Genomic DNA, 17,115 nt, shown 5'->3' with positions numbered 1-17,115 from the left:
TCAAACTTTTCTTTGCTTGCTGTAGTACCAGTGTTGTTTGCCGGTGATTTCTATTCAGTGAGTGCGTGCCTTCAATTTACAAAGGGGAACTGACTCTGGTAACACTGGTAAGTGCCATGAACAGCTTGCAAAACATAAGAATTTAGGGCCACTGCATGAATAATTGTCAACCTCGTACATTGCAAAAGTCCCCTTTGATTCGGTCACTCTCAATATCTTCTTGTAGTTAACTTATGCCAACTCTAAAAATACAGTAACTCAGCCGAACCCACCAGTTACCCTTGCTGTCCCACCTCCAAACCCAAACATTACTGCAGTGCCCCTCCCATTTTTGGACTTAAGTAGTAATGTCAAAACATTTCTAGTGAACGCAAAAAAGATGTTTCACCACTGACGTCACCAACTAATTAATTGCCATCTCATTTGGTTGTTGATGTTACTTGAATAAGTTGATTAACCATGCACCCCTATTATCTAGCCATTTAATTTTCCATGTAAAGCAGTGCAGGGATTAAGGCAGAATTTTTATAGATTGCTCTTCAGAAATAACTGTCAATTATTTCCTAGTTCTTGTTAAATCTTGTGAAGAACCCAGTAGCCCTTTCAGAAGTATTGACAAATTTCTAATTTTTGTGCCGTAGGCTAAATTTGCCAGGTCAAATGGTGTGACACTGAAAAACAATGAAAATGTGTTATTTTTATAATAATCTTTATCTATTTGAAAAAAGTAAAACCCTCAGTTCAAGAACAAAGGATTATATGGGGGTCCAAGTACAAAGACTAAATTATACACATTTATAGTAGTCATAAATATCTTGAAAATGTAATATATTTTGCACCACCTGACAATTTTTGATAGGTAAAATCTTAGAGTAGATTTTCCTCTGTTCCATCTATATGTTGGAGTGTGGATGAGTGAATGCCTGTATCATGTGATGGAAACCATTTTACTTGCAATTTTTATAGCTGCCTTCATTTTATACAAAACAACTTGCTTGTTTTGTCTTATTTTTCCCTTCACTCAGAACTGATTTGTTTTAAAATACCATCAGAACCACTGTAGGTTTGGTTTAAACAGGAGGTCTAACACATTATATAACTGTAATTACTGTAATTACATTATGTAGTTACTAATTGGTGAGTGAAAATTATGGTAGCAGTCCAGCTTTTTTGTTACAATAATAAGTCTCCAAAATGATAAGTTTACAGAAGAAGACAAACATTTTGATCACTGCAAGCTGTGCAATAAAACAGGAAATTAATGAAATTATTATTCTCTGACACATTCAAATAATCGAATATTTAAAAGCAAACAGATGACATCTGTTTCACTTTGTGAAATGGCAAGTGCAAACACCACCAGGACACACTGTGATCAGATTACGATCTGATCATCTACACCACATTCAGAGGGTCAGAAACGGATCCATGAAATGATAATGATATTTATGAGATTGGAAATGTATCTGCTGAGTGCTGACTGCAGCCATAGTTTATCTACATTGCAAGGAAATGTCAAGTAAAATTATCTTTAATCTAGGTAATATACGTAATATTTCTCATTTTGAAATTATTGTATGTTTATTGTAAAATTCTTTCTAGACATTTGTTTTAGGCGAGTTTTATTAAGTCATATTATCTCACCAGATAATTTTGCTTGTTTTAAGAAATACACTTGAACTAAGCCAAATTATCTTCCAATATAGTGAGACAATCTGACTTACTAAAATCACTTAAAACAAATAAAAATGTGTAAAAGAAATTAAACAGTCTTAAAACAGGGTTGCAACAATCTCAGAATGAGAAATAAAAGATACATTGACTATAGTGCAGATATGATCTGGACCTAAACACAAGTTATGATAAGGTGTGAAAAGGCTCTTAGATATATGTACGCATCATATATGTACATATATTTTAAAATATATCACTCCCTTCATGATAATGATATATATGCCTTTATGGCCATATATCAGATTTATCTATGGGTAGAGCAAAAGTTATCTGTTAATCAGCACTCGGTAGACCCATTTCCAATCCATTTCCACAGATTGAACAAGACAAGCTTTATCGAGCCAGAAAATCAAGATCTATTGAAAATGGCCTTTAACCAAACAGTTGGGACACTGTGCAGAATGTAAGTAAAAATAGAATGCATTGATGTGCAAATCAAGTTTTTAAAAAAAAAAAAACATTTTTTAAAGTAACATATCAGATGTTGAAACTGAGAAATGTTAGTGCAGGCCAGTTTAGCACCCTGACTCTTTTAATACGGAGCAATGCTGCTGTAATACGTACAGAATGTGGCTTGGCATTGTCTTGCCGAAATAAGCAAGGCCTTCTGTGAAAAAGATGTCATCTGGATGGCAGCATATGTTGTCAAAACATCTATATATCATTATATGCATTAATGATGCCTTCATAGATGTGCAGGTTACCCATTACACGTGCACTAATGCACTCCTATACCATCATGGATACTGGTTTTTTAACTGTGCACTGATAACAAGTGGAGTGGTCTTTAGCCCAGAGGACACAACGTCCATGATTTCCAAAAATAATTTCAAATTTTGATCAATTTTCATTTATCGGACCACAGGGCACTCTTGCACTTCCCCTCATTTTAAACGAGCTCAGGCCTAGAGAAGGTGGCAACATTTCTGGATCCTGTTTATGTGTGGTTTCTTCTTAGTTTTTAGAGTTTTGAGTTTTATTTGTGGATGCAGTAACAAACTGTTTTCAGAATCTCCAGATTCTGAGCATCTTTTAATGACATTACGTACCATAGATGATGATTTCCCCAAGTAATTAGCTATTTTACGTTGAGAAACGTTATTCTTGAATCATTGCCCTATATGATCTTGTAGTCTTTCACAGAGTGGCGAACCCCTCCCCATCTTCACTTCTGAAAGACTCCGCCTCTCTGAGATGCTCTTTTTGTACACAGTCACATTACTGACCTGTCGCCAATCAACCACCAGGTGTTTTGTAGCATTACTTTTACCAGCCTTTTGTTGCACCTATCCAACTTTTTTGGAACGTGTTGTCAGCATCAAATTCAAAATGGGAATATATTTTTCAACAAACAATAAGATTTTCTAGTTTCAACATTTGATATGTTGTCTTTGTGCTATTTTCAATTAAATATAGGGTTTAAATGATTTGCACATCATTGCATTTTGTTTTTATTTACAGTTTGCACAGCGTTCCAACTTTTTTGGAAATGGGGTTGTATTTATCTTGCGCATTTTTGGCCCTGGTAATTTTTTGGTAAGAAAGACTTGTTCAGTTTTTCTCAGAAGCAAGCGTTTCTGCTAAATGTGCCTGACAGGCTGTGGGCAGACCACACTGAGGTAAGCTGAAGAAAAGCTATAGATTTCCTTCCTCTGTAAAGCAAATATGGACCAAAAAACCTCACAACAGATGTTCAAAGGAAACCAGAGTGAGTGGAAAATTCAACCAAGCGTTTGGTTGACACATTGCACACTTGTGATGGTGAATAAGTGAATAAACAAAGTAATAAACAGAGATAGGTAGAGCAGCCTAAATTAATACTCTAAAACTATAGATGCCTGGGTAAAATAATGACACAGGTGAAAGTACCCTCCCAAAACACAACTTAAGTAGAAGTACAAAAGTATCAGGCCAAAAACTACTTAATTACTAATAATTAACTAATAGATCTGGATACGAAACTAATAGTTCTAGAGTAAAGCTTCTTTTTTTTTTTTTTGGAATTCCTTTGGTCTAAAATAAAATGCTACAGCTCCAGAGTCAGATATGTCATCAGCCACAAAGCACTATGGATGTTGTCACCATAACATAATGAAATTAAACACAAAAAAGGAATTAGTAAATAAATATGAATGGTTTAATGGAACTGAGAAAAAGTAGATTCCTCTGCTTACATGAGAAGATGTAAAAGTATTATGATTTGAAAAAACTTGAGAGTATAAATGAATTAATATTTCACTTAAGTACATGTACTTGAGTAAATTTAACTAGTTACTACCCACCTCTGGTAATAAGCCTTCTTGTTTTTATGTATTAACTCTTGTTTGATTTGTATGTAGTGTAACTTTGTCATTGATCTGCTAAAATTCTTATGATGCATGCTTGCTTTCATGAGTGTCCTTTATTCCAGCTTTTGTGACGTCTGTAGCTGGTTGGACTGCAGGGTTTGTGCTGATCGGACTGGGTTTGCTGATTTTCACAGCCAGCCTGGCCTATGCTGGGTTCCTCTGCAAGCTGAAGAGAAGTCTGCCCAAAACTCTGGTAAACCCTGAAACCCAACCAGACACCTCAAAAACTCTGTGCATTCAAGAGCAGAATTCACTACAGCATGTTAATCAGGGCACAATGTGAGCTAGAACAAGTGAACTTCCAGATAGCATTCAACTTCTGTTTTGACACTCTGCATACAGACCATTCAACCTAATTAGTTCAAACTGTAGTTCCAAAGTAAAAAGTTACCCAGACCTTTGATATATACAAGGATTGTTATGATTAACTTGAACCCAAGGCATTATTAGAGATTATTCATAAAAAAATCTTTGTAGTCTTATTTTTCCATGGTGGTAATATAAACAGACGTTTGAAGAGTTTAATCCACCATTTATTTGGATGTGCAATTCCTTTTTTGAGATGTATACAGAGTTGTTCGGGGTGGTGAAATGGTTCACTGTAGAGACTCAGATTTCTTTACAGTGGTAGTGATAGGGACCAGAGGTAATCTTGTCTACAAAACAAATAGCCATTTTATTTACTATTCAAATTCACCAGTGAATGTACACATATTTTGAGTTTTTTATAGAATGTCGTTAATAATAAAATAGTGGATAATCTGCAATAAGTTTTCTTTGGGGACTATTTTGCCTCACAAGGCCCTGCATGTCTCCCCACCACTATGAATGGATTTTAAGGCCAAAATCTTCTCAAAACTATTGTAAAACAATGTCTCAGACATCAGGCAGTGTACCATAACCATTTTATAACCTTTTCATGTAATATCTTTGAGGGAGCTTTTAAAGATGGATGTCTGGTTCCTGTCAACAGTGTCAACTCATCTTTGTTTACATCTTTACCAAATAATTATGGAGAAATTTAGGGAGCTTTTAGCTTAAAAATGGATAAATGGCATGGATGGTAGTTCTAGATTTATTAGGCTGGGCATGGAAATTTAGATTTAAAAAAAAAAATTTTTTTTGAAAATAAGGAAACAAAACTAAAAGTAAGAGACTATAACCTGTTAGTTACTTGCATTAATATTATCCACTGCCATTCCTGTTGTCTGGCATGGACTGTTATGGAGTACCATATAACTGCATTAAACTTGTATTTTGGCTCACCACACTTGTACCATGCTAATGTGCTCCTATCGCTGTATCTCTGATAAGCACATCAATCCACATCTCCACATTAATAGAGAGAGGTGCCAGGATCAGGCGGTGTTTAGAAATGAGTATTGTAAATGAGTGCGTATATAGATAATATTAGTGGAAATATATTGGATATAGTTAAAATTCTTTTAAAAATCTAAACTTTTTTAGGAAAAGTTGACAAGTGATGAACTGGAATGTTCACCGTATAGTTGCTTTCTAATGTGATGACAAAGTTAGCACAACATTCTGGTCTTTGGGAAATATATATTCACTACTCATATAAACATTCTGTTAATTTCTCCAGTATCATATCAGATAAATTAAGGACATCTGCACTGGATAAGACTGAATTTTTCAGACTTTTCAAAGAAATTCCACAGATTTTTCTAAATTTTACATAATTCAGTGGTTATGATGTAAGCAGAGTTGTTCAGAGTGGGTTGATGTGAAATGGTTCATTATAAAGATTTCTTATTTCATTCACTATCTAGCTATCACTAGATACTGATTTTATTCACTATCACTAGCTTTTATATGGAATGTTGATGATGGTAAAATAAACCAGCCATTAGGGGTGTACTTTGTGTACTTCTGGTGCCGGTCCCCAGCCCGGATAAATGGTGAGGGTTGCGTCAGTAAGGGCATCCAGCGTAAAACGTGCCAAAACTATCATGCGAATCACAAATATGATTGCCATACCGGATCGGTTGAGGCCCGGGTTAACAACGACCGCCTCCGGTGCTGTTGACCAGCAGGATGCCAGTGGAAATTGGACTACTGTAGGTCGAAGACCATCAAAGAGGCGAGGAGGAAGGCGGGTTAGAAGGCAGCGAGAGAGAAGGAAAGGCAGGAGTGTGGAGGTTAGAGTAGGGACTCTCAACATAGGGACAATGACTGGTAAAGGCAGAGAGCTTGCAGACATGATGGAGAGAAGGAAGGTAGATATTCTGTGTGTCCAGGAGACCAGATGGAAAGGAAGCAAGGCCAGGAACATTGGAGGTGGATTCAAACTGTTCTATCATGGTGTAAAGAGGAAGAGAAATGGAGTAGGGATAATCCTAAAGGAACAGCTTGTGAAAAGTGTTCTGGATGTAAAGAGAGTGTCAGACAGGATCATGAGCCTGAAGTTGGAGGTTGATGGTGTAACTTTGAAAGTGGTCAGTTCATATGCACCACAGGTTGGTTGCCAGTTAGAGGAGAAAGAGGAATTTTGGAGTAAGATGGATGAAGTGGTAGATGGTGTCCCTAGAGAGGAGAGATTAGTGATTGGTGCAGACTTCAATGGACATGTTGGTGAAGGGAACAGAGGGGATGAAGAGGCGCTGGGTATGTATGGTGTGAAAGACAGAAATGCGTAAGGTCAGATGGTTGTAGATTTTGCAAAGAGAATGGAAATGGCTGTGGTGAACACATATTTTCAGAAGAGGGAAGAACACAGGGTGACATACAAGAGTGGAGGGAGGTGCACACAGGTGGATTATATCCCAGGCAGGAGATGCCACCTAAAGGAGATTGGAGATTGTAAAGTGGTACCAGGGGAAAGTGTAGCAAGGCAGCATAGGGTGGTTATCTGTAGAATGAGATTAGAAACAAAGAAGAGGAAGAGAGTGAAGACAGAGCCAAAGATTAGATGGTGGAAGCTGAAGGAGGAGGATGGTTGCAGGCACTTCAGGGAAAAATTGCAACAGGCCCTTGGGGGCAGTGAGGAGCTACCTGAGGACTGGGAAACTACAGCTAAGGTGGTGAGAGAAACTGGCAAAAATGTGTTGGGTGTTTCGTCTGGTCAGAGGAAAGAAGACAAGGAAAGTTGGTGGTGGAATGAGGAAGTCCAGGAGAGTATTCAGAAGAAGAAGGCAGCTAAGAAAAAGTGGGATAACCAGAGAGATGAAGGAAGTAGACAGGAGTACTGTGAAGTTAGTCGCATAGCGAAAAGAATGGTGGCAAAGGCAAAGGCTCAGGCCTATGATGAGCTGTATGAAAGGCTGGACAGTAAAGAAGGAGTAAAGGACTTGTATCATTTTGCTAAACAGAGAGATAGAGCTAGAAAGGATGTACAGCAGGTTAGGCTGATAAAGGATAGAGAGGGAAATGTACTAGTGAGTGAACAGAGTGTTGAGTAGATGGAAGGAGTACTTTGAAGTACTAATAAATGAGGAAAACGAGAGAGGACAACGAGGGGAGAGATAGTGGATCAGGAAGTGCAGAGAATTAGTAAGGTGGAAGTGAGGGCAGCTTTAAAAAGGATGAAGAATGGAAAGGCAGTTGGTCCAGATGACATACCTGTGGAGGTATGGAGATGTTTAGGAGAGAAGGCAGTGGACTTTTTAACCAGGTTGTTTAACAAAATCCTGGAGAGTGACAGGATGCCTGATGAGTGGAGAAGCAGTGTACTGGGCCCCATTTTTAAGAACAAGGGTGATGTGCAGAGCTGCAGCAACTACAGAGGTATAAAAGACCCTGAAGGTATGGGAAAGAGTTGTTGAAGCAAGGCTAAGGCAAGAGGTTCAGATCGGTGAGCAGCAGTTTGGTTTCATGCCCAGAAAGAGTAGCACAGATGCAATTTTTGCATTGAGATTGTTGGTAGAGAAGTACAGAGAAGCTCAGAAGGAGCTACATTGTGTCTTTGTGGATCTAGAGAAGGCATATGATAGGGTGCCAAGAGAGGAACTGTGGTACTGTATGAGGAAGTCAGGTGTAGCTCAAAAGTATGTTAGGGTGGTGCAGGACATGTATGAGGATAGTGAGACAGTGGTGTGGTGTGCAGTTGGAGTGACAAATGGTTTCAAGGTGAAGGTAGGGTTACATCAGGGATCAGCTTTGAGCCCCTTCTTGTTTGCAATGGTGAGGGAAAGGTTGACAGATGAGGTCAGGCAGGAGGCTCCATGGACCATGATGTTTGCAGATGACATTGTAATCTGTGGTGAGAGTAGAGAGCAGGTGATAGAGAATCTGGAGAGGTGGAGGTTTGCACTGGAGAGGAGAGGAATGAAGGTCAGTAGAGACAAGATGGAGTACATGTGTGTGAATGAGAGGGAGGCAGGTGGAAAGGTGAAGATGCAAGGAGTAGAGGTCGTAAAGGTGGATGACTTCAAATATCTTGGGTCAACCATCCAGAGCAATGGACAGTGTAGAAAAGAGGTGAAGAAGAGGGTGCAGGCAGGATGGAGTGGGTGGAGACGGGTGTCAGGGCTGATGTGTGACAGAAGGATAGCAGCAAGAGTGAAAGGGAAGGTTTACAAGACAGTAGTGTGTCCTGCTATGATGTATGGTTTGGAGACTGTGGCTCTGTCTAAAAGACAGGAGGCTGAGCTGGAGGTGGCGGAGATGAAGATGCTGAGATTTTCGTTGGGAGTGACAAGGATGGACAAAATTAGAAATGAGCAGATCAGAGGGACAGTGAAGGTGGAGCAGTTTGGAGATAAAGCCAGAGAGGCCAGGTTGAGATCGTTTGGACATGTGTTGAGGAGGAATAGTGGATATATTGGTCAAAGAATGTTGGAGATGGAGCTGCCGGGTAGAAGGAGAAGAGGTAGACCTCAGAGAAGGTTTATGGATGTAGTGAAGGTGGACATGGAGATGGTTGGTGTGAAAGTTGATGGGAGGAGGCAATGGATAGGGCAAGATGGAGGCAGATGATCCGCTGTGGTGACCCCTAAGTTGGAGCAGCCGAAAGAAGAAGAAGTTGATGATGGTAAAATAGTGGAAAAAATGTTTCTTTTTTATCCCATAAATGAGTAATGTATTGAAACATATTGTAATATGTTCTATGTAACAACAACCGTAATGTCATATGGTGATTAAACAGTGATTAATAAAACAGTAAAAAAGATTAGGAGAGAAGGCAGGATGGAGATGTTGAGTCTTTAGACTTTCGATCACTGTTAAAGGTCAGACCACAAAACAAAACATGTGACACCTGAACAGTTTTTCCTTTCAGACTCATTATACTGCCTGTAAGTCTCGTGTAATGCGAATAAGTATGAGGGCGATACAGGAGCTTTTTTTTTTTTTTTTTTTCCTTTTCCATATCAAAGGCACAGAGCTGTGGTAGCTCTCTCATCTCTGGTGGATGTCCCTCTGGGGATTGTCCCCCTTTGTTATGCTGCAATGCTACTATCTCTACACCTCACTGCATCTCTCTACGTCTCATTACATCTCTGTATCTCTCTCTGCATCTCACTACATCCCTCTATATCCCACTGTATCTCTCTGCATCTCACAACATCTCTCCAAATGTCACTACATTAAGCCATCCTACCTGGCTTTCGTTCTCTTTCAGACTAACCTGAAATGTTTTATATTTAAGTTTTGTTTCATTGTAGATGATTTAGTTCTGTTTTTTAAGTCTAATTTACACAGTTTTTCGTTTACACTGAAAATATTTGATCATCCAAGACACTTAAATATATCAAAATCATCATTTGCATCAAATCTGGGGTGCACTGCAAAAAACGGCATCCTGGCAAGTGAAATGATCCTAAATCTAATCCGTATAACTTCTATTTTTCATTTCATTTCATTTTTCATATTGAGATTGTTTTAAGCTTCTTATAAGATTGTTGCTATTTATTTTTTGTTTCTGTTTTATCTGATTTACTAGTTTATTTCAAGCATATTTCTTAAATAAACAAAATGATCTGTGATTCTATTATATAGTTAGATTTATAGCTTAGTGAGATTATTTCGCTTGATAAAAATCTCAGCATGAGAAATATTAAATACATCTAATATTAGACTAGATTTATGATAATTTCACTTGACAACATATTTTGCAGTTCAGGTGATATGGCTGAATGATTTGCGGAAAACATTTCATTTAGATTTTTTACTACCAATATTGTGACTGTGATTAAACTTGTGATAATTTTCTATAAATTCAGACTCAGGACATGTATGTATGTATGTATGTATGTATGTATGTATTTGTTTATTTATTTATTTATTAATTGGGGGGGGGGGGCAAAGAAGCACAGCATCTTCTCTTTCAGGCTTGAAACTGAACATTGAATGTTGTGTCCCAGATTGCCAGTTACACGTGTTTGCTTCTGTTGGGTCTAACTCATCTACATTCAATTCACAAGCTCTGTTTTATTAGGTTAAATGTCCTCAACTCAAACTTCTTAAAGCAATTTTATTGCTAATGGATTAAAAGAGCAGGTCTTGTCATTTTAAAATTGTACTCTCTTAACTTGTGATTTATATTAACAACCAATCTTTCTGCCTCAGTGATATGGCAAAAGCATACCATACTCCAAGAAATGACTAGAATGATTTCTAACATTATAGACTCAGAAACATCCTACAGTGTATTAATCTATTTAGATACTTTTTTGTTAAATTTTAATAAACAGTTATTTAGCTCAATTCACAATACAAACAATATGAGATTTGTTTAAGAGAAAAACAGAGACTGATAGTAGACTCTGTGTGGAGAAGAACTTCAACCAGACTGCACTAAGAGTTATGTAGAAAGGACTGTGGAAAGGTCAAGTATAAGTACAAGTGGGCAGTATGGAAAAAATGAAACATCAGAATTTCATAATACATCATGTCAGGTACATATTGGATAAATTGGGAAAGACATAAATTACATCAAAACAATGCACACTGTAATTCAATTCAATATAACACATACTGTGCTATCCCAGATCCAATAAAACAAGACTAATTATGCTCTCATTGTAACTAAACATGCTTTTGGCAAGTGTTTTTTTTTTTTTTTTTTTTTTAGGGACTGACTATAACAAACATATGCTCCGAACATAACATTAAATATGTTTAGATTGCCCAGCCCTGTTCTGGAGCTGCTTTTGTTACAGTAGTGTCAGTAAGCCTTTGTTCATTGGTGGGATTGTGAACTGAAAAGTCTACAACATATTTTATTGGATACAAAGAAACTGCTTAAACGACAACACAACTTTAATGACTACTTAAACGACAACAAAACTTTTGAAATAATATTTTGCTTTAAAGAAAATAATAATGTAATGGCCTATAACCACCACTTTTGTTTCATAACACAATGAATGTAATACGTTTTAAGTATGGTGCAAATGTCCTAATATTATCCCATATAATATCCCATACTTAAATACTGTAAGTATTGCAAGTGGGGAAATGGAGAAATTTAGTAACCTTTCACCAAACTATTACATTAATCTAACTTTCTCTTTTTCTCAGATGAATTTTGTTTCCAGCAGCTACCTTTCACCAGAGGAGATCAATTTTTCGGTAGCTAAGTGGCATGGAAAGTCAAGCAAACCTAAACATCTTCATCAGTTTGAGGAGTGCTGGCATGAGGAAGAAAACAGGAACGGCAGGGTTGGTCCCTTTTTTGTATCTTCTTCATGTCTGAATTACATCTGAATGTTCATTTCAACTTCAGAATATTCACTACATTGCCTTCTTTTTAAATTTGAATTTATTTACTTTTACTTTTCAATTAAGTAAAAAAAAGTCAAATCGAAAACATTTAAGCAACATAAGAAAACAAAACATTTAAACAACAATAAAAGACACACATAGTTATGTTATCATGGATACTACAATTTACTCAAATAAGTTGCAGCTTCACCAGAGATTTTTCAATGCGCATGTCAGCTCTGCTTTCACAAGCTCCCACTTTCCTATCACGCTCTGATCACGTGATACCGTCCCTACTCTGAGTGAAGGTTATAAACAATCACAACAGCTGCAGCAGGGCAGACAGAGGCCCACAGAACTTTTTCTTCCTAAAAAGGTGAAAATTCGCATGCCATCTGGCATGCAGAAGTAAGAAAAAAACACAGTTGTCCATTAAATGATACAAGGCTATGCTATTTTATGTTGGCACAGTACAGTTTCTAGTAGTTTTTTCCATGGTGTATTTTATTTTGGAGCAGATTCACAGCTCTTGGTAAAGGTCTCATTGTAGCAGTAATAACTGCTAATAGTGCTAGAAGCATCATTATGCGAGTGATTATTATTTTACTGAAAATATAGCATGCATATACCGCTGTTGAAAATGACATTCAGACTGCATTTTTTTTTTACATTAAAAACTTTATTGACGTACTTCTATTGTTTGTTTAAGCAATATTGTAATGTCAAAACTATCATAAAATCCTTAGTAAGGGCAGGTTTTGCCTATATAGTATTTTGACAGTTTTTCAAATTATTTTTAAAAGTATATAGTAATTACTAGTAAGTATGGCTGATTGTTAAAAATGAAAGAAATTAAGTTTCATGCTTTCCCTCTCTCAGCAGAATGATGATCATGATAACGATGAAGATAATGATGAGAAAGAGAATGACTGTGTCTACATGTATCGACCCACCAACGACAATGTTTCCCCAGCCACCAGCAGTGGGCAAGGTTCTGCTAGCACAGCCATCACTCTCTGCATAGAGTCACAGAATTCTGGAGGATGTAGTATTGAAGCAGAACAGACTGCTTTGAGTGGCATTACACTCTCTCAGCTTCAACACAGTGAGGTCACAAATATCATGCAAGAGGGTTTAAGTAATTTGAGAGTAGAAAAACCAAACCCTTTCAAGTCGAAAGAAGCAGAAACGTCAGGAGGGCAGATTAACAAGTCAGGAGGCACTTCTATGAACATCAACCTGTTCTCAGTGACACTGAAGTCTCTGCAACCCGAAGAGAACGTGATGGATGAAGTGAGTAATGCTAAAGAGATTAGCAGGCCTCTTTTACCTCTGTTGCCAAGAGAACTGGAGGAACATGCACTTTGCTTTTCAAAGCCACAAACAGGAATGGCCCCTTTAGTGGGACTTAAGACACACATTCAGTCACAAAGAAACTCACAGACAGACGTACTGTCACAACTGAAAGACTCCTCTGAGATGCAGTCAGATCAATTGGTCAAGCATGACAGGACACAAACGGGATATAGGGCCATGCACACAGGCAGAATGAACCCAGAAATTGACTGCTTATTGGATGAAGAGGAGGAGGATTTCTCAGGTTACATGGGACGATAAAGCCGAAAGCCAGCACTATTTTTCTTAAATGTGTGCTGGGACTTTAAAGTGTCCTGGTAAGGGTACCCATACATCTACTCATTGGCCACTTTCTGAGACCCACCTAACCTGTCAGTCGACAATATAGGTGTAAAATTACTAACTGTAGTAATGTGATCGCAACAATGAGAGAGAACAGCACAACAATGAATGATTTTCACCTAAATACTGGAGGAACGTAGACCTGTGAACGTGGGAACGAACCAAGTATGAAATTTCTGAACCAATCCAACATCTCTTCAAGGCAGAGCTCACAGTAGGGCACCCTGGTGTGCTCATCAACATTGTCTGATGGACAACAAGCCTGCCGTTAGCTTGTGAAAGAGGGGTGTATTTGTTTTGCTGTAAGATCAATATCAACAATCTTTCTCCAGTACTCACACTATGCCCGGTTGCCTTGTACTGTGTCCAAGCACGATTGTCCCCCTCCCCACTTCCCAACTGGCCTGTGCTCACATTGTGCTTAATGTTCCAGGACAAAAGTGATCATATGTCAGGCATCTTTTATTGCACATTTTAAAATCCACTGGTCAAGTAGGATGAGTGTTTTGTCAGGTTTTGTGGCTTATTTGGAGTTATTTTGGTTGCTCTGACTCAATATGCAATGCAGAGATGTTCTGTTAATTGTATTAATTGTGCACATATAAAAATTGTGCGGCTTTACTTGCCAACTACATTTCATGTTCTTCAATAAGGTGCGAACCAGACCCATTTTTAACCCAAATTTTCTCCAATTAAATGAAAAGTGAGACAGTCGTATCATTGACATCATGTTTGAGTTGCATGCTTGGGCATGGTTAGCGATCACACTAGGTACATGCTGTGCCCATATCCAACTGAACGGTACAGTACAGAGCGATCATGCTAGTCAGCAAACTAAACTTTGGGGGTAAAACGTGCCTGGGTACAGTAGGGATCACCAAGTGTGAGTACACTCTTACTGCGCCTTGTACAGTGCACAACTACAGTGATTTTTTTTTTTCTTCAATGTTTTACAAACTGTGCTGCACAAAATTTAAATAAACAGGCCTAATTATGCTCACTTTGAAAATAAATGTGTAGTCAGTACTGACGATCCCTACGACAAGCTCAGAAAAGGGTATTGTGAGTTATCACGAGAACAGCATATCTCATTTTGCCCACTGCTAGTGCAGACATCTGTACACTAGTAAGGTGGAGCTACCAGCAACAAGGTTTTTATAATAAGGGGCCCTTGAGTGTATTATATATCTGAAGCAGTGCTCACTGAATGTATCTTTTGCCAAATAAAGGCACTAGCCTTGTAGCCTTCCTGTGCCCTCTGCTGGTTAGAGCTGGCTTCTTTATCTAAATTATTAAATGGGACACTTGTTGCAAACAACGGACTGTATTTATAATGCTATAAGTAATAGTTTATTGTCTGGATGTACAATGATACATAATAAAAAGTAGGTGCTGGGGCCAATGAATTGACCTATCAATGCTCTGCCCACAAATATGTTGTTTCTTAGAATCGCATCGAGTCTATTTATAAATTTCTCAGTTTCATGTAAATACTAATTCACATTAATCTGATAGTGTTTAGAAGTGCTGCATTCCCAAACTAGGTTGTAAAAATTAAGACAGAACATTTGCAACCATGATAAGGTTAGTATTGATTATGCAACCAAAAGAAAATCTAACATCATATTCACACAAATCATTGTCTGTTATTCTGACAGAAACTGAGATCTATGCTACAATTTCTTGTTAGGTTGAATGTGATTTACAATATGTTGTAAAGCATGTCCAGCCTCCAAGCGAAGCATGGATTGGTCAGTAAGTTATGCTGTTTTTGCCTATTGTTGATAAAGATAGACATGCATAACTCTAAGGCCTAGGTAATGTGGCCAACAAGACTTCTCTGTATCACTTAAAATAACATGTTTTTTTATGTATGTTTTTTAATCTGAATTTTTAACTCTTAAGAAACCAAAAGGCCTATGAATATTCAGCATGACAAAAACAGAACTTATTAATTAAAAAATGTTTTGAGGACAACTGACCTCATTCACTAATTGTTCTTAAGGAGGAAATTTGTATTATAGTCCACTTACACAGTTTTCATGAAGATTCATTCAAGTTTCATTCATGTTTTCTTTGTTGGGATTTGTTCTTACCTCAAAAAAATCTATGGACAATCGACAGCAAAAAGTTGCGAATAGTTCTGCAGTTTAAGATTCATGAATCTCAACGTAGACTTTTTCTTAGGGGCTTTTCTCAAGAACATATTGTGGGGAAAAAATTAATGTGGTCCATTGTATTTTTATTATTTAGCCTTTTAACATCACACAATTAAAATATACATAATACGAATACAAAGAGGGTAACAGGTACATGGCACCATTTAGTGTTCTGCACTTTTAGTGTAGCAGCTGTTCAGAGTTCAAGTCTTTGCTGCTAATACTGGATTGGGGAATTGACTGATGAAAATGTTTTATTGAACACACGCATATCGATAACAAGCATTGTGATAATTTTTTGTCATTGACATTATGGCTTCATAATCCAGGCCTAATTCATATTTAATAGGACTTACCATGTTTAATAGGGCTTATAATAATTTGTCCTGCCATTAAAAATTCAGAAAGGAACTCCTGATTGCTGTCTCTTCTTCTTCTAATTATAATATTAAGCATAATACAAAATAAAAATTCTGCAAGTTCAACTGAATGGGCCATTTAAGGCCTGAATTATGGTTTTATGTACTGTTTACTGAGTAGAATCCATTCAGTGGATGTGGCGGGAGGCCTTTTCATTGCAAAACCATAGAGATCCTCAGATTCAATGGGCATATGCAGAAATTTTAGCTGGTGTTTAGTTATATAAATATTTGTGATGTAAAGATTATGACATCTAATTATGAAACAAATGAATGCGGTTAGATTAAATAATTATGATTTCAAAGGATTGTGATCAGGCTATTATGCAACAATTAGGACATTCCTTATCTTTACTATCACTAAGAATCATTAGTGAGAGAAGAAGAAGGTAATGAAAATTTAAAACCTTGAATCCGGTTTCTGGTCCTGGATTTTGTAACATTCTCTGTGCAGCCATTTTAGTGCTTTAAGTGCTATAAAACAGTCACTTATACTTTGTTAATCAGCTGTTAGTTAACTAGTTGATAGTATTTCAAAATAATGAATTAGCATCTTAAAATAATTAAATACATTAAGATGACTCAGTATACAAAAATACATCTACGTAATATAGCTAAACTCCGCAACATACTCTCTCATGCAGATGCTGAGAAGCTGGTGCATGCATTCATAACCTCTAGACTGGACTACTGCAATGCTTTGTTGGCTGGAAGTTCATGTAAATCTTTGAATAAGCTCCAGCTGGTTCAAAATGCAGCTGCTAGGGTGCTCACCAGAGCTAGAAAATTTGATCATATTACACCAATTCTCTCATCCCTACATTGGTTACCTGTTAAATTCCGTATAGACTATAAAATACTCCTTTTGACGTATAAATCTCTTAAAGGGCTGGCCCCGCAATATCTGGCGGAACTCCTTATCCCTTATAACCCGCCACGTACACTCCGCTCGCAAGAGGCCGGCTTATTATCAGTCCCGCGTATTAGAAAAAACAACGCATTAGGTAAAGCTTTCTCTTATAAAGCTCCGCAACTTTGGAATAATCTCCCTATTAATATACGGGACTCAGACACACTCTCAGTCTTTAAATCCAG

The 17,115-nt window shown here is 37.5% G+C and overlaps 1 protein-coding gene across 2 annotated transcripts in view; it reads left to right on the top strand.

Annotated features, from left to right (window-relative positions):
* Window positions 1–16,012, top strand: part of crfb1 (cytokine receptor family member b1) — a 28,511-nt gene extending 12,499 nt beyond the window's left edge. Inside the window, exons 8-10 of one of the 2 annotated variants that reach the window (XM_017684527.2) lie at window positions 4,145–4,275; window positions 11,562–11,702; window positions 12,624–16,012. In XM_017684527.2, coding sequence (XP_017540016.1) covers window positions 4,145–4,275; window positions 11,562–11,702; window positions 12,624–13,361 — 1,010 coding nt within the window. In that variant the 3' untranslated portion in view covers window positions 13,362–16,012. The remainder of the gene's footprint in view (window positions 1–4,144; window positions 4,276–11,561; window positions 11,703–12,623) is intronic. The other variant, XM_017684528.2, reaches the window with a different exon arrangement.
* Window positions 16,013–17,115: the final 1,103 nt, after the last annotated feature.

The sequence above is a fragment of the Pygocentrus nattereri genome, chromosome 6 (assembly GCF_015220715.1).
Source record: "Pygocentrus nattereri isolate fPygNat1 chromosome 6, fPygNat1.pri, whole genome shotgun sequence".
Taxonomy (NCBI): domain Eukaryota; kingdom Metazoa; phylum Chordata; class Actinopteri; order Characiformes; family Serrasalmidae; genus Pygocentrus; species Pygocentrus nattereri.
This window is presented reverse-complemented; position numbering and strand designations above follow the sequence as displayed.